The 18101-nt window shown below is 36.1% G+C and overlaps 1 protein-coding gene across 1 annotated transcript; it reads right to left on the bottom strand.

Annotated features, from left to right (window-relative positions):
• Positions 1-3803: 3803 nt before the first annotated feature.
• LOC107588915 (desmoglein-2) lies at positions 3804-13657 on the bottom strand. Its single transcript, XM_016277168.1, has 14 exons — positions 13564-13657; positions 11518-11625; positions 10606-10764; positions 10350-10488; positions 9948-10117; positions 9712-9846; positions 9403-9588; positions 8039-8667; positions 7635-7777; positions 7044-7265; positions 6709-6948; positions 6506-6624; positions 6077-6403; positions 3804-4780 (listed from the first exon to the last, which is right to left on the bottom strand). Exons 1-14 carry the CDS (start codon positions 13618-13620, stop codon positions 3908-3910), a joined length of 3507 nt encoding a protein of 1168 aa, XP_016132654.1. The 5' UTR covers positions 13621-13657; the 3' UTR covers positions 3804-3907.
• Between the last annotated feature and the right edge of the window lie 4444 nt (positions 13658-18101).

Genomic DNA, 18101 nt, shown 5'->3' with positions numbered 1-18101 from the left:
GGTTACAATCATCCGGGTTTAAATCGCGCTCAAATTTATTGATTTTGACGCAATATTTACACTGAAGCTCGCAGGCGGCTATGGTAAGGGGCGTGACATTTCACGGCCGGGCGCCGAGTGCTGCCAATCATAACACACACTGGCCCAGCTAACCAATCACAGCACATTTCGTATTTCAGAAGGCGGGCCTTCATTTGATACAGGAACTATTTGAGCCGTTCATGCCAGACTGGGGAGAGAGGTGTTGTAATAATGTAAAATATGTGAAAAATAATGTGTTTTTCCAACATCCTAGTATGAGAGCCTGTTCTAGTACACCCCCAAAACAAAATCAAGACTTTGTAAAAGAGCATAATAGGACCCCTTTAATGAATCAGACTCTCTAACGCTACACATGAGGGAGGACGATCGTGGACTTTGCAACTCTACATATGAGAGAGAGGACTATTTGGACGAATACAGGGCCTCATTTATAAAGTGTGCGTACGCACAGATTTGATCTTAGAGTGTGCATACTCTAAAATCCACGGCAACGTTCATATTTATAAAAACGGTCTTTGACGTGGAAAAGTACTTACCGCTACGTCAGGGTCTGAGCAGGCGTACGCACTTTTCCTTGTGGCAAAGTCGGAGTACTGCAGCTATTTGAACATCTACTAAGCTACAATAATAATAAAAGCGGTGTACGTGCAAGCACCGAATTCACCGTAAACAACAAAGATGCAGTGTAAGATATAAATTGTGCAGTGTAGTCAGATTTTTTATTGACGGGAGTTTTTGCGAGATTAAACTTTTAGTAACCTAATGTTGACAGTTCTTTACTCGCTTTCTGTACACAGTTTATTCCATGTTGTTTTTTTATAATTTTATTTTACAAGAGAACTTGCGAAGTCTTGATTTACTACTAATGCGTAAAATAGAAAAAAACCCTCGCATAAACGCATCTCAGACGGTTTTCTCTGTGTAGCCTATAGGCCTTTGTCGTGCAATAACGGTTTTAATATATTCTATTCAATAACATTGCTAACTGTTTTTATTTATAACATCTGCTGCTTTGTTTCTGTGAAAATGAATAGAGACATCAGCCTTAAACTTTGTTTTTGTCATTTACATCAGTTTCTATAAAATACACTATATATTTTTGTGTCAGTACATTAATGGCACATTTGAGCAGCATTAGTAAACTGTGTAAATATAAAGAAATCCCAAATCACTTGCAGGTTTTTTCAGACCGGAGACCATAATCGTGTAATAATTTATTTTATGATATGAAACGTTAAATTTTTCTTTCAATAGTTTTTTTTAAGTTTTTCAATAATTTTGTGATACTAAACTTTTTATAAGTTGTCATGGCAAGTGATTTTAAAAGTAGGATGGCTCACTTTTTATAAGATGACTGAAAATTGTCTTGTTATTCTTACTTTTGGAAACCTAATTGTTTTATAATTACTATTATTAGTATTATTATGATTATTTCTGTTGTTTCTAGTAGTCATTTTGATAATGATCAATAGAAAAAATATAACCACACACACATTGTTTCTCCACAGAATAATTACACACTAGTAAATAAAAAGCGTCCCCGTGACCTCTACCTCTGCCAGCAGGACCTCAATTTCAGACTCAGTAAAGTTTTTTTTTCTTTGTGCTGGTCATTCTCAAGCATAGAAATTAGAATATTATTATTATTATATATTATTATATGGTAGGGACGTTTACAAGGTGGAGATCTGACACCATGGTCACTGACACTGCAGTCAGCTGTGCACAATTTCAAGATCATTTGCGAACAGAATACTTTCTAACGCTACACGTGAGAGACAAATGGTTTAGGTCGAATCGATTCACTAGAACCGGACGTTACATTGCAACACGCTTGAGAGGTTGAACAGATTCATTTTTATGAATCAGACTTTCTAGCGCTACACATGAGGGAGGACGATTCACGGACTTGAAGAGAAAGAGACAAAAGAGTGCACCCAACAACTGTGCGACCTAATTTCTAAGATGCATAACCTATAATAATAGTCTGAGAATATGCCAACTTACTATAAGACCATGATGCATGTTTACAGGCTCAGTCATTTCTGATAAACAGTCTGATAAGTTTGAACATGACTAAAGGAAGCTGTCACAAAAAAAGCTCTTATTATAGTGATTCTCATCATTCATTTTGAATTGGGCAAAGCGTGGGAATTGTACTCCTTGTAATAGTTTTAAATCACATAAGTGACTAAGCCTTATGTTTGCTGAAAATGTTCAGTTGAGTTGTCATTCTCATTCTTCAGCTCATACCCTGTGGCGTGAGGACTCATGTTGAAAGTTAGTTGCAAATTTATGACTGCATTTGAAAAATGCTGATAAGGCAGGTTTCAGCAAGTAGTGTCAAAGGAGAAAATGTGATTTATTTAAATTTTTTTTAAACTGCTTATCAGGGTTAACAAGAAAACTGTCAAGCTGACAACACAACTCAGAACAGTAACAAATGAAAAACAAGACTCTGCAGAAATGGTGTTAAAGGACTTTATTATTACTGTCAAAAATCCCCATTATTAAAGATTTTCATTAAGGCAGAATAAATCACCACTGGATAATCACCAAAATTATCAGTATGTAATTAAACAAGAAAACGAATTAGTCAGTTTGTACAAAAATACATTTTGGAAAAAAGAAACTGAAAAAACTTTTTGACAAACGTTACATAGTATTTTTTTCTTTCATTTTACAATAAGTTAGAGCCTTGTTATTTTATTGATGGTTAAAATAGAGAAATAACAAAGGATCATGAGAACGGCAAGAGGACGGGGTCAAGTCAGATTTACACTCTCATATCCTGGGTGCACATATTTTACTTGGATTTCTTATTTTTCCCATGCTTATTTTACAGTTTCATCCCACAGGCCATCTCCATCTGTAACACAGCTCACACACATAGTGTGGGTCCAGATGGTGTCTGCATAGACACATACTTCTCTCTGACTGAATGAACAGTGCGAGAGATCTTTTAGCAAGGACATTATTGACAATTAGTTAATATTAATTCAATTAGTAATTAACTTCAGCTGAAGAAAAAGCAGCTGGATTTTCAAGATGTGCTTCACAAGCTTGTTCTTTACTTTTTCTTGACATTCTTTGAGAGAGAAGCAGCCTTTTGCTTCAGGGTTAAACGTCTTTTGATTTAAGTCTATGATCTTATCTGTTCAGAAATTTAAAAAAAAAAAGATTCTTTGCTTTTGAGTCACTTTGTTCTTGTCATGCATTGATTTCTTTCGACCGACAGACACTGGCTATCTCTGGGGGAGTTGTTTTTTACGCAGACATCAACCAAACTGGAACTTTGTGAGTGATTAATTTGATGTTTTTCATAGACAGCAACAGCCACTCTTGTGGAAATACACTGTGCTTCTCATGTACATTTTGATGCTAGCATGTTCACAAGCACAACAAATACGCACAAAATATGTACTGCATAAAAATATTGGATGAAAATTAGAGGAATTATTCCATCAAATATATGATCCAATATGTTATCTATGTTCAAAAGGGTCAGTATGTTTTTTTGTAAGAATTTTTCTTTCTTCAGCAACAATGCATTAAATTGATTACAATGTATAGTAAATACTTTTTCATTGTTTAAAAAAATCTATTTCAAATAATTCTGTTCTTTTGAACTTTCTGTTCATCAAAGAATCCTGAAAAAAAATATCACAGTCTCCACAAAAATATTAAGCAACTGTTTTCAACATTAATAATAATAAATGTTTCTTGAGCATCAAATCTATCTATCTGTCTGTTTTTCCCTCCATATCTATCTATCTATCTATCTATCTATCATTTTTCCCCTTCTCAAATGGGATTTAATTTTGTACCCTGTCTTTGGGGCTTATCTTCTTGGATCTTCTCAAATTTATTTAGATGGCGCAGTGTCTTTTGCTTTAGGCTCCACTTCTTTAGTACCCAGTGGCTCAGCTGGTGTCTTCTTTTTCATTTGTTTGCCCAGTGTTGGAACATCAGCAAGCAAGATTGGTGGTCTGCTGGTCGCCCCCTGCATTGGGTTCTCCTGAAAGCGGGTCTGCATTAGCAGTATGCCACCAGGCGATCCGATGGGAGATGAGACAGGGCTAAATCCGAGCACAGTCTCCTGTTCCTGTCCTTCCATTTGCAGCTGTATCGGCTGATTAGCAGCTACAGGGGCTCCATTAATCACATACATTGCTTGTTGTCCTCGGCTCAGAGTCGCCTGTGAAATGTTTCCGCCTTGGAGTATCAAACCTTCCGTCCCAGGGTTCCCATTTATTACATACAAACCCTGAGTGGGACTCTCAACAAAAACTGCATTTGGCGTTTGCTGCTCCACCAGGTAGAATAGAGGCTGCTGTTGCACAAAAAGCATCTCGCTTGCTTTGGCACTTGGAAGCGTGGCTGATTTTCTTACGGTCTCAACTTTGGTAACCGAGCTTTGTTGTACTTCTTGTGGAGGTGGGATGGTTTTGGTAACCTGGACGGTGCTAGTACTGACGGAGCTCTCGGTTTTGAAGCTGGTTTCAACTGATTCGACTACTTGCTCAGTTTTGGGAGGGGGTACAGGAGGCTTTGGAGGATGGCATAGTTCCGCTAATGTAAGGAACTTTGACCCTAGGTTGTTGAGGAACTCCAGGTCATTGTCAGACTCAAGGAGGCTGCAACGACCAACAGAGCCAGCCGGGCTGCCTTGACCCTCATACTCATACAACAGAAGACCATCTGTCAGAGGAGGGTTCACTGCAAGACAGCTTGCTTTCTGCAATAAAGAATCAAATGAAAATTCTGTCGTCATTTAATCAGCCTCATGTCATTCTAAACCTGTATACCCCTTTTTTATTGAACACAAAATATGAATTTTTGAAGAATACCTTGCAGTCTCAAAAAGAAAAGGAACAAAAGCTGTCACTGAGGAGATATATGTTCATCTTTGTACTCTTTTTACCCCTAAAAGGTGCATATTACTACTATGAAAGCACATATTGGTAAATAAAGTGTACATATTAGTACCTAAATAGTACATATTTATAGTACAATATTATCTTTTAAAAAGGTACCACCAGTGACAGCTTTTTTTTGAGAGTGTGGCCACTTTTTTTCAATATAATGAAAGTAAATGAGGCTGGGGGTGTCAAAAAAAAAAAACACAATGGTACAATAAAAATGGCTGTCTTTCAAAGTCATATGATAGACTTGTGTGATGAACAGACCAACATTAGCGGCTTTCCATTACAGATTTGCATAAAACTTTTGTGATATTTTATAAATGTCGATTACAAAACATATTGTGAATTCACATTGTTTCCTTTAACCAATGTTATGTGACTAAAATGTTTTTTTTTTTCAGTGTAAATAATGTTTTTTTCAAAGAATTAATGGCAAGGAAAGCCCTTTATATTTGAGAGCAGCCACGCATGAGATGTTTCTGGGAGGTTATAGTACATTAAAGAATGATCATATGATTTTTGCATAGGCCAGGTGACCTGTTAATGTGAAAAAACTCTCCATTGCAGTTTTGTGATATATTCCTTCTCAAATTACCTGAAAAAACCACCTCGCGCGAGCGCAAAAACTTTTTTGCAATATATGGGAGTTTTTGCGAATTTGACGTGTTTTTTCAATTCTCAATTTCAATTAGTGCAATTTGAAGGGTAATGGAAACGTGGCTATTTAAAGATAACTTTCCAGGCCAAAAAGGATCATTGATTCAGTGAGGAAAAATCAAGAACCATTTGTTAAATGGTCAACTGAATCAGCCGATTCACTGAAAGGGGCTTGATTTAAAAAGAACAATTTGTTCAAAAATTGCTATTTTCATTTAAGTGCCAAGAAGAACTTGGACAGATGTTCATCAAATAACATTCGAAAATTTAATTTGTTCCTCACATAAAAGCTTTTGTATTACTTCAGAAGACTTGGAATATGGTGCATAAGTTGTATGGACTACTTTATGATACTTTTATGGTGTTGATTTGTCTTTTAAAGCTTGGCCAAGATCCCCTTTTGTGCTCCACAGACTTTGTATGAACTTAAATATAAATAATTATTCTCATACCTGAGAGAAATATTCATTGAGAAAGGCATCTCCCACTGCCATATCCTCATAAATGTCTTGTTTTTCAAACATGAGCGATGTAGAATAGAGAGCACTGTTGCGTTGGTTGGCTGTTGAAAAGGTGTTTCGCCGGGACCAAAACCTTTTGCTGTCAGTTTCTGTAAACCCTTCTTTTATTTCCTGGTTGAATGCTCTGCTTTCATTAGTGACACTTGGTTGAAAGGGCATTGAGGATACATTGTTGGATACATAGTTGGAAACTGTTCCATCCTGGAACAGTTGTTTTTGGTCTACTGCAGCAACAGGACTGCTGAGAAGAGGAACCTCCTACAGTATACAAAATCATGTTGTACATGTTGTAAAACCGAAGTGTGTTTTATGATATAAAACCAAGTTCTAATTTTAATTTTGCATCTGAATAAATTTGACCTTGTCCTCTCCTATGCCTTCAGTGTGATATGCAATGAGAGATTCTTTAGCTTCAAAGGGCAAATCTGTGAATTCACTCACGGTCCCACACTGGCAGAAGATCAGGAGGAAGGGTACCACTGAAAATGCAATGAACAAAGAGTTTTATAAGCACTATAAGGATGTCAAGCTGTATGAATGTGTTGAACACATGAATAACTTACACAGGAGCAAAGCTGCGCCACTGAGAAACAAGCCAGTGGCTGGTGTTCCAATTTTGAATGGTAAGCTACGCTGTGCAGCCAGTCTCGGCCCACATGAGCCTTTTTTCTCACAGCTGCAAACTTCTATCTCAAAATTTTGGTTGTCTGGACAGGCCAGACCCTGAGCGTCCGAGACCTTCACAGCCAGCTTGTACATGCCTGGCCACAAAGCCTCCAGTGCATGAAAGCTTACTGTTGTTCCTACAAATAAGAGAGAATTGCACTCTAGTAATTCATATACATTGCATTTGAGTGTTGGTTGTGTGTTTTAAGTGAATAAACCTGCTTCGCTTTACCGTTTATAGGCACCATCTCCCATTTTCCCACACTTTCCTCTTCTATCAGAACAAATTGATAAGGTGCTCCATTTGGATCAGCATCCCCATCGAAAGCCGTGACATTTACCCCTTTATTATTATCACAAGTTTGATGATAGGTGCTGGTCAATGTGGGGCAGTGATCATTTGAGTCCTCCACTTTTAATGCTATTGTCCCAGTCGCTGTCTTAGCTGGCACATCTAACAAAAAAAAAAAAAAATGTTAATATTTTAAGGGAAAACGTATATCTATACCTAAACTATATACCTTAACATTTAGGCCTACATACTTACAGCATATTATTATTTAATTTAGCTATTTACCAATCTTATTTACACAAAAAAATACCCATCCAGAAAAAAATTATATTTATAATACTTAAAAAATGCCCAATTAAGGACTGTCAGTCCAAAATCTTTTGAAAGACTTTCGAAAGAAGTTTAACAGGTTTAAGTAAGTAGTTTCTCTGCGTTTTTGAACTACATGACTTGCTTTCTGACAAATATTGGAGTTCATATTAAATTAATCTTAGCGGGGGGAAAAAACTTGGCACAAATGCTGATGCTTGCCTTGAGTCATACAGATAATCTTTGCAAAGTAGGTTCCATTGACCAAAAACTTTGATTCTCGATCAGGAGCCTTTGTCAGTTTAATCTCAGCAGTTTTCTCATCAATGGTTAGCCAGTTATCAGGATCATGACCTTTAGCATACCTGGATATTCAATTAATGATGAAAACAATGACATAAAAATAACTGATCAAAGATGATTAGACCTCTGTATAAACAAGCATAATGAAATCAATAAACTGCATCAATAATAGCAATGATGGAAATCAACAATATCATTATTTACAAATAAAATCAATGAATATAATTCTCTCTATATATAGATATAAATGTATATATAAGCATTAATATGATTAATAATCCAAGGTAACCAATCATTTCCTTGAAAAACTGATCAAAGCTCACCTCACATTTTCAGCTGGTTCTCCAGTGTCACCATCCAAAGCAGTATACGTTCCCAGCACTATTGGGAAATCTTCATCATTTGGATCTTCTGACACTGGGAAGTCTTTCACAGAAGGTGAGAAGCTAGGACCGTCGTGTAGATTGTTTACACTGATCTTAACTGGGTAACCTTTCCCAGCTGTTTTTTTATCAGGCTCAGATCCAGGTTTGCCAGATGGTTTAGTACCAGGTTTTGTTCCAGGCTTGACACCAGGTGAGGGGCCAGGCTTGGCTCCAGGCTTAACTCCAGGCTTACCATCAGGTTTAAGACCTACATCACCACCTGCATCCACTCCCACATTCACTCCAGCACCCAGATCCAATCCAGGATCCAGTCCAGCATCTACATCCAATCCAGCATCCAAATCCAGTCCCGCATTCAGTCCTACTCCCAAACCTAAGCCTACTCCTAACCCCGCTCCCAACCCTGCTCCAGCTCCAGCTCCAGCTCCAGCTCCTAGGCCCGCGCCAGCCCCTAAATCCTTGTCCAGATTAACGTCCAGCTCTAAAGCACTTCCATTTATGAAAGGAGCTACATTTGAAATGACCAAACTGAGGTCCAATTCTCTTACCTTTTCAAAATCAACAGGCTTCAGAGAGGCAGATAGGCATGGAAAAGGAAAAAAGACAAAATTATATAAATAAGATACATAATGTCGGTTATTTTGACGGGAGATACCAAGCAAGTGTCTCTGAGTCAATAACACATGAAGAAAATAAAAAATCTTGTTTAAAATACATTTGACAAGTTCTTAGAAGAGCTTAATATGGTTTTGAAAAACTTGTATACCATTTACTAGAAAAGTTTCAATTTAATTAAGTGAAAATATCATGTGGTGTAACTATCATTTTCTAACTAACTATTTTCTCACACCTTGATTACATGTGAGAGTGTACATTTCAATCATTATTTAAGTTTTTTAAAGTTTTTAAATATATTTGCTCTTTTTATATTTAGATGTTTTCTCGTATATCTTTCAAGGTAAAAATTTTTTTTTTTAATCCTGAATTATTCATTCATAAATATAATTACATTTTTGGGAAGTTATACTACATGACATTTTAAAACCATAATAGGCATGTTTAAATATAAATATTAATAAGAAGTGAGAAAAATTGTATCATGTATACGTTTATTTAAGAAATTATAATAGATTACTTAAGATTTATTTTTCAAGAATTGCATCCCTAATTAGTTTTTTTTCATGATATCAAGACATTTTTTATCAATTAATAGAAAGGACAAATGTGTGTCATTGACCCCTCAACAAATAATATTATTAAAGGTTTATGTCCATAATAAAGAAAAAGGCGTTTGCAGGTACCTTGACAAGTTTTAGAATTCCCTCATTCGTTTTAGGGTCCGTTTCGATTGAGAAGAGATTGTCTTCATTTCCTTTATGGATATCAAACACTGCCAGCCAGTTATCAGTGAATTCCAGATCAATGTCCAGGGCTTTAATTCTCATGACAACCACATCAATCACACCTTCATCAACACTGCCCGAATACTAACAGAGATAAAGACATCAACTGATAAATACTATAGTAGGGATTTATTTATTACATACATTTATGTAATTAAATAATCCTGCCGTTCACAGCTTGCAGGCAATGATATTTTAAGATCTTACCTCTTCTTTCTCAAGAGTGGGAACGTTGTCATTTATATCCAAAATATGAATTTGCACAGTGCCTGTTCCTGTGTTGCCAGACGAAGCTCCGTTCATATCAACACCCCGAACTATTAAAGTATATTTGTCGTGTCTCTGTAAAAGACAGTTGGTTATAAATCTGGATTTAAATGCATAATGTTGCATTTTTCATGAACTTTTGAATGTCATAAATTGCCAGTTTTCACATCAGTTACCTCTCGATCCAGGGTTTTCTCCTTCACATAGACTATCCCAGTTGCTTTATCAATGGAGAACGTATGCCCAGATTCGGCTGGGGTTTGTCTTAATATACTGTATGCTATTTTGGAATTAAGAGTGTCCGGTTCATCTGCATCAGTACCTTTTATTTGCATGACAGGTGTTCCTGTTGTTTCACAAGCATGATGACAGAACAATATAACATTTTTATAAAGTATATAGCATAGGGGACTGTAAGATAAGGGTAACAATTGTAAAGTCTTAGTGGAGCAGTAACTAACTAGTAAATACTGTAGTGTTATATTTTTAATTTATAAATATCCTGTACAACAGAGAATGTTGTGAAACTTAAGGAAGTTGGGAAACATAAAAACAATATGGTAATACATGCAACCCACCAATCTTGCTGCTTTCCCTCACAGATCCCCTCTGTAATTTGAATATTGGTGGGTTATCATTCTGATCCTCAACTTTGATCTTCAGCTCAATGTTTTCTTCTGCTATTGATCCGTTGCGAAATTTTGCTATGCCAGTCAGCTACAGAAGAACAAAAATGATATGTGTGTATCAAGGTCTCTTAATTTAGTCATTATATCAATCATCATCTCATTTATATGTCTGTAATGAATTACCCAAAAGTGGGGCGCAACTCACATTGTATAAGGATGTTTTCTCTCTGTCTAGCAGGCTGGTGACCCTAACATAGCCATTTTCAGGATTGATAACAAACAAGTTATAGGGTGCCTTGTCAGCGCCGTGACCTGTTAGTCCATATTCCACCATCTGCCAGTTAATATCTTTATCAGATCGGATCTAAAAAAGCAAGACAATATTGAGAATGCCTGTGAATACTGAGTATTTAAATATGCAAATGCAAAGGCAAGGTCACATTATGCAAATATCAAGCAAAAAACATAGGCGGCAGCCAGTCGATGTGAGTTTCAGTTAGTGATGACTGTCTCAAGCATTTAAAAATCACTTTTTTACACGTATATTTATATTAACACACAAATTTGCATGTTGCAAGTACCCTTGTTGCTTTGTCATAAATTCTGTCTCAATAGAGGACATATTCGTGTCAGTAATAGACCATTATCCTGGTATGCCTTGATGAGGACCTTCTTGTTTTTTCAGTGTTATGAAAAAGTTCTACGAATAAGAGGCACGTTAAAAAACGTAATAAACTTAAACAAACATTTTAAAATACTATGTAAGTAAGAAATACTGTATGCGCTCTTCATTTTAAGTGAATTAAATTACAAAATATAAGTATACAAAATATAAAGATTATAGAATAATATCAGGTTTAACTAAAATATATTTTTAAAACTCTTATCATCTTTTGTTTTGCTGAGTTTCAGAAGGATATATTGAGCAGTAGGTGTAGGGCAGCTTATGAAACAGGTGAAAAGGTGAAGCTTTAAGAACCAGTAGATCCAGATCTCAAGTTTTTCAGATGATAGCACAAACAAGAAAAGATTGACATAAGGACCACCCAGTGCAAGCATATGTAAAATATGTCTTTGGGTTATGTGCAGGGGGAGAAAAAGCTGTAAAAATGCTTACTTTTGCCACAAACTCCTCTTTTGTGTAGTCAATATTCTCATAAAGTCTTGTTGGTGGAAGAATCCACTCTCGTTTCCTTCGATTAGATCTGCTGCTGGCTCTCAATGCCTAAAGAATTCAATTTTTTCCAGAATGTTAGACATTAAGTATATTCAATGCATTGACATTACTTCTTTACCATAAATACAGTATTCTTATTAACCATCCTTATGACAAATTCATAATTTTTTAATAAAATTGTATTGTCATCAAAAGAAAGATAACATACACTCTCAGAAAAAAGGTACAAAGCTGTCACTGGGGTGGTAGATGAAAGTACGTATTAGTACCTTCAAGGGACATAGCACTTTAAATGTACATATTAGTACCTAAAGTGTATGTATTAGTACCTTTTGAGAGGGTGCCACCTTAGTGTAGAAATAATATACATCTAAATGTACTGTATATTAAATCCTATACAATTCATATAAAGATCTTTGAGATTTGTTCTTCTTACATTTTAATGACCTTTTCATCCCTAGTCACGGCAATTTTATCTACAGTGTCAACTGTTTATGGTTGGCAACTGTTGATGGCTGATGAAAATAGATCCAAATGCTATTTTTCAAGTGTACAAATGCTAACAATAATGGATTACTGTAGCACTGGTGTACACCCTGTGAAAGCAGTTCTTATGTATCCTTTTACATACTTTCTCTCTATGCTTGTAAATGCTTTTGGGAATTATTTATGGCCTGCCATCACAGCACTCCAGAGAGGAGCATAGGAATGAACAGAATTGAAAAAGTCAGTTAAAATTGACCTGCTTGCCTAAAAACAACAGGTAATGCAGCTCATTTAAACTATGCATTTAAATAAAAATGTTCCTTATACTAACCAAACGTATATATATGCAGTATATATGTGTGTGTGTGTGTATATATATATATATATACTGTAAACCGTTCCTCTTTACTGTAAACTGAACTAGTACACATTGTTCCAAGTATATGCTGAGGTATATGCTGATGCTGTCTATTGTAAGAACCTGCTGCTGTAGCATAGAGTGCAGGTTTAAACTTGAGACTATGCTGCCCACAGGCGTTTCTCATATTAACAAATGGTAGATGCTTCTGTCTTCCAGTGGTTAAAATAGCAAAAGGCCACAACAATTAGTGACTATTATGATACTAATTTTACTATTACAGTGTTGTGGCTTGCTTTATAATATTCAAGGATATAACAATGTGAACACAAAATAATCAAATCAAACTGAATTGATCAGACCAAATCTATCCATTCAACACTCTCACATTCAAAAGCTTTATGAAAAAAATAAATAAAATGAAATTGTTTCTGGTGAAGAAAACAAAATAGTTTTAGGAGTTAATGTGATCAGAAACAGCAACTGTGCATAGTATGCATAGTACCTGTGATTATTACATTTGCTTAAATGTGTGTCAAAAAAAACACAATTGAGCTGAATATTCAATTCATTTCATGACCGTTCCTCTTTACTGTAAACTGAACTAGTACACATTGTTCCAAGTATATGCTGAGGTATATGCTGATGCTGTCTATTGTAAGAACCTGCTGCTGTAGCATAGAGTGCAGGTTTAAACTTGAGACTATGCTGCCCACAGGCGTTTCTCATATTAACAAATGGTAGATGCTTCTGTCTTCCAGTGGTTAAAATAGCAAAAGGCCACAACAATTAGTGACTATTATGATACTAATTTTACTATTACAGTGTTGTGGCTTGCTTTATAATATTCAAGGATATAACAATGTGAACACAAAATAAATCAAACTGAATTGATCAGACCAAATCTATCCATTCAACACTCTCACATTCAAAAGCTTTATGAAAAAAATAAATAAAATGAAATTGTTTCTGGTGAAGAAAAATAGTTTTAGGAGTTAATGTGATCAGAAACAGCAACTGTGCATAGTATGCATAGTACCTGTGATTATTACATTTGCTTAAATGTGTGTCAAAAAAACACAATTGAGCTGAATATTCAATTCATTTCATGCCAAAACACCTGTTGGTTTGGTGTCACTTACCACAATCCTGCACAGCAGCAGGACCAAACATATTCGTCCAAGCCAAATGGGAGACATGAGAGCTGTAGGTCAGATGTAAGCAGTCAGACCTTTTTTCTCGTATCTTCTCCCGTCCTCCTTCTGTTGATCAGAGCTGTGCTTGTGTAGAGGGTTGGAAATGGGGGGCAGGTTACTGATCACTTTTTGGGTGGGGCATCTGAAAGAGCACTTTCTCTTGTACACAACCAGGCGTGAGACTTTTCTGCTGTGGAGGAGCCCCCTACCACCTCTCTCTCCACTCTCCGCTTTTATTCACTCTTTGAATAAATCAAGCACTAAATTAACATATTCCAATTTCATTTATATAAAGGAAGGTAATACAACAGATTTAAACTGTAAACTCAAGATGTAGTGACTGTGACAGCTGTATGTGAGATGTGTAAGTGTGCGTTAACATGAAAACTATAGTGTCCCTACACTCTTAAAACTAAAGGTGCTTCAAAAGACTTTTCTGCTGTGGAGGAGCCCCCTACCACCTCTCTCTCCACTCTTATTCACTCTTTGAATAAATCAAGCACTAAATTAACATATTCCAATTTCATTTATATAAAGGAAGGTAATACAACAGATTTAAACTGTAAACTCAAGATGTAGTGACTGTGACAGCTGTATGTGAGATGTGTAAGTGTGCGTTAACATGAAAACTATAGTGTCCCTACACTCTTAAAACTATGGCATCGTGAAGCACCTTTATTTTTAAGAGTGTAGTAAGTATTTAGACACTTAAACTTAAAAAGTGATGTGACATGTGGCCAAGTATGGTTACCCATACTAGGAATTAGTGCTCTGCATTTAACCCATCCTAAGTGCACACACACAGCAGTGAACACACACCCAGAGCAGTGGGCAGCCATTTATGCTGTGGTGCCTGGGGAGCAGTTGGGGGTTCGGTGCCTTGCTCAAGGGCACTGCAGTCGTGGTATTGAAGGTGGGAGAGAGCCGCACCGGAAACTTGAACTCACAACCTTTGGGTTATGAGTCCGACTCTCTAACCATTAGGCCACGACTTCCCCAAAAAATGTAGGAATATCATTGTGTATATTGCAAAAAAATCAACCAAACATACATTTTTGGAGTCATTTTTGCTATGACTTTTAGCAAGGTGATATTTAGTGGCTGCTTGAAGTCAGTATTCCTCAAGTTCACACAGATGTCCTATTAGAGTAACCAGAGGTGTAGAGAATCACATTACCTATCAACATGTTCACAAATGTTTGAAATACACAGTGTCACAGTACTTCAGTTTTGAGCATCGTTTATCATTTGAAATCGGACAAACCTCTTTTTGTGAGTTGTAAGAACTCACAACCTTTGGGTTATGAGTCCGACTCTCTAACCATTAGGCCACGACTTCCCCAAAAAAATGTAGGAATATCATTGTGTATATTGCAAAAAAAAATCAACCAAACGTACATTTTTGGAGTCATTTTTGCTATGACTTTTAGCAAGGTGATATTTAGTGGCTGCTTGAAGTCAGTATTCCTCAAGTTCACACAGATGTCCTATTAGAGTAACCAGAGGTGTAGAGAATCACATTACCTATCAACATGTTCACAAATGTTTGAAATACACAGTGTCACAGTACTTCAGTTTTGAGCATTGTTTATCATTTGAAATCGGACAAACCTCTTTTTGTGAGTTGTATTGCCTGAAAAGCAATATTTCATTAAATCACTTGGTTTGATACTTTGGTACATTATGCAAAAGAAATTATACAGTTTTTAGTGTAGCTTATGTGTTCAAATACTTTTCAGTTCCACTAAATAGACTGGCAACACTTTAAAGAACTTTGAGAATTCACCTGTGCTACAAGTTCATGTGCTACACCTCTCAGTGAAATGCAGTCCACCCCAAGCAAAACACACCTGACCAGAGGTGCGGTTTCAAAAAAGCACCGTTGGCTAACTATGGTCGTAAGTTCCATTGAACTCTGTTGGTAACGACGTAACTTGTGACCATAGTTTTGGGAAACACACCCCAGTGTGCTAAAAACATCAATACAGTTTCATACCACTAGAAGGTGTGAATCACAAAAAATCACTCTAGCCATAATATGTGTAATATTATATTTAATATTTAGAATCTTTTTTGTATTTACTGCTTTTATAGTGGTGCAGCAGTAACAATAGAGGTAAAAGCTTCTGAATGCACAGCTATGCAATGCACAACACACATAATTAGTGCACATTAAACCTGGAGTAATGATTTGAATAAATAATTAAGGAGATGTTTGCCTAATTAAGCATAAATGGGGGGAAATCTATTTATCTGGGTTACATAAGAATTTCATGGACTGCTCTTTAGTCATCATTATAACTTTATTCTTGCTCACCCCAACATTCTGTTCATGAAATTGCTTAAAGAGTAAAACACCACGTGTATTTTTTTAGTCTTTGAAACTATTGAAAAAACATCACCATAGACAAGACAACATTGTTTTAAAAACACAGAATGACCATCTTGCAAACAACTTAACATTAAATTAAGTTTTTCATCTCAAAGTAGTAAACCACAGTCGTACCTTCACTAATGACAAAAATCCCAAGAGAAACCACATATTAAAATACTGAAAGAAATGTTAAATACAGTAATATCTGTGGTATGAATTCCACAGGACATAACATCGACTCCTCCCTACTGTTCACAGCAATGCAAATATAATGGAAGTCCATGGGATCATGTGATTGAACTGACTAATAATAATCAACACTAATTTTAAATCAATCACCTTATTTATATGAAATATAACATTTGATTACAGGATTTACAGAAATAAAAGCTTTAGAATACATTAAATGCCACATAAGAGTATACCGTATAATTTTAGTTTTTTTTTCTTTTCAGTTGTTAAATTATGTTGTTAATCAAGTTATTTATTGCCCTATACAATGTATGTCTAATGTGTTAAGGTTTTCTTTGAAATCTTATCTGTAGATTTAAGATGTAAAACAAAATGCAACATTTTAGAATACATTAAATGCCACATAAGAGTATACCGTATAATTTTTCTTTTTTTTTCTTTTCAGTTGTTAAATTATGTTGTTAATCAAGTTATTTATTGCCCTATACAATGTATGTCTAATGTGTTAAGGTTTTCTTTGAAATCTTATCTGTAGATTTAAGATGTAAAACAAAATGCAACATGTTTAAAGGGGTCATATGACATTGCTAAAAAAAACATTTTGTGAATTTGGTGTAATGCAATGTGTTTATGCGGTTTAAGGTTAAAAAAAACATTTTCCACATACTGTACATTATTGTTGCTCTTCTATGCCCCGCCTTTCTGAAATGTGTAGACTTTTACAAAGCTCATGTGTGACGGAAATGTTACGTCCCTTACCATACTGTGATGCCCTGTCCCGGCGCGACAAGACAAAACCAATAAAACCCATTACAAACGAGGCATTTGTTGCATCCAGTGGGGACATAATTACTGATTATAATGACTTATACGGTCTTTTTACGTGTTGCGTTGCGTATCGCGCCGCGTCTACATAAAACGATGTCTGCATTTATGATCGGAGAAATGACAAACAACAAGTGCTACTCTACACTGTTCAAAACTCGTGTTTGAATCATCAGTGGCAAATTCTTTAAATATAAAGCATACTTTATATTATATAGAAAACCTACTTACAGGCTGTGAGTCAGAAGTGCCAGACTGTCCTTGCAAAGTTGGAATTGCCCCACTTTATAGAAACAGCCTTTGTGCACATGCCCTGTCCCGGCGCGACAAGACAAAACCAATAAAACCCATTACAAACGAGGCATTTGTTGCATCCAGTGGGGACATAATTACTGATTATAATGACTTATACTGTCTTTTTACGTGTTGCGTTGCATATCGCGCCGCGTCTACATAAAACGATGTCTGCATTTATGATCGGAGAAACGACAAACAACAAGTGCTACTCTACACTGTTCAAAACTCGTGTTTGAATCATCAGTGGCAAATTCTTTAAATATAAAGCATACTTTATATTATATAGAAAACCTACTTACAGGCTGTGAGTCAGAAGTGCCAGACTGTCCTTGCAAAGTTGGAATTGCCCCACTTTATAGAAACAGCCTTTGTGCACAGAAGGCATTGTAGGCTACTCTCCCAGGTTCAGGAAACAGTCCTGGGTAAAATGCGCTGCACACATCTGAATATTTGGGTTGAACTTTTCTGGAACAGTGTTGTAAATACAACTTAACCACTGATTTCTAGTTGTGTCCTCTTTTGGAAGGCCAAACAAAGTAGTTTCACTTTCACAATGAAACACAGCATCCCCACGACATGGTGGCGGCGGCAACAATACTACAGCGAGAAAGTTATGCCTTCTTTCTTTGCATGAACATTTGGGCGGTGTTATGCAAATCTTCCTACACAGTGACAAACATGTGGGGGCGTGTTTAAACGAGCCGTTTTAGGAGGGCGTGGACGAGTCTTAACTTTTAGAAAGAATATCTCTTTGGGTTTGAGACTTTAGTTTTTGCAACTTTAGGGATCTTATATA

This window comes from Sinocyclocheilus grahami, unplaced genomic scaffold (genome assembly GCF_001515645.1).
Source record: "Sinocyclocheilus grahami isolate Dianchi unplaced genomic scaffold, SAMN03320097.WGS_v1.1 scaffold109.1, whole genome shotgun sequence".
Lineage (NCBI taxonomy): Eukaryota > Metazoa > Chordata > Actinopteri > Cypriniformes > Cyprinidae > Sinocyclocheilus > Sinocyclocheilus grahami.
Note: the sequence above shows the minus strand (reverse complement) of the source record. Positions and strands in the feature narration are given on the sequence as shown.

Excerpts from the sequence above, each read along its gene's own strand:
- LOC107588915 (XM_016277168.1), bottom strand. The coding sequence starts at position 13,620 with ATGTCTCCCATTTGGCTTGGACGAATATGTTTGGTCCTGCTGCTGTGC. Across the intron at positions 10,118-10,349 it reads GAGGGAAAGCAGCAAGATTG|GAACACCTGTCATGCAAATA; the intron begins GTGGGTTGCATG and ends GTGAAACAACAG. Across the intron at positions 7,778-8,038 it reads GAACCAGCTGAAAATGTGAG|GTATGCTAAAGGTCATGATC; the intron begins GTGAGCTTTGAT and ends TTGAATATCCAG.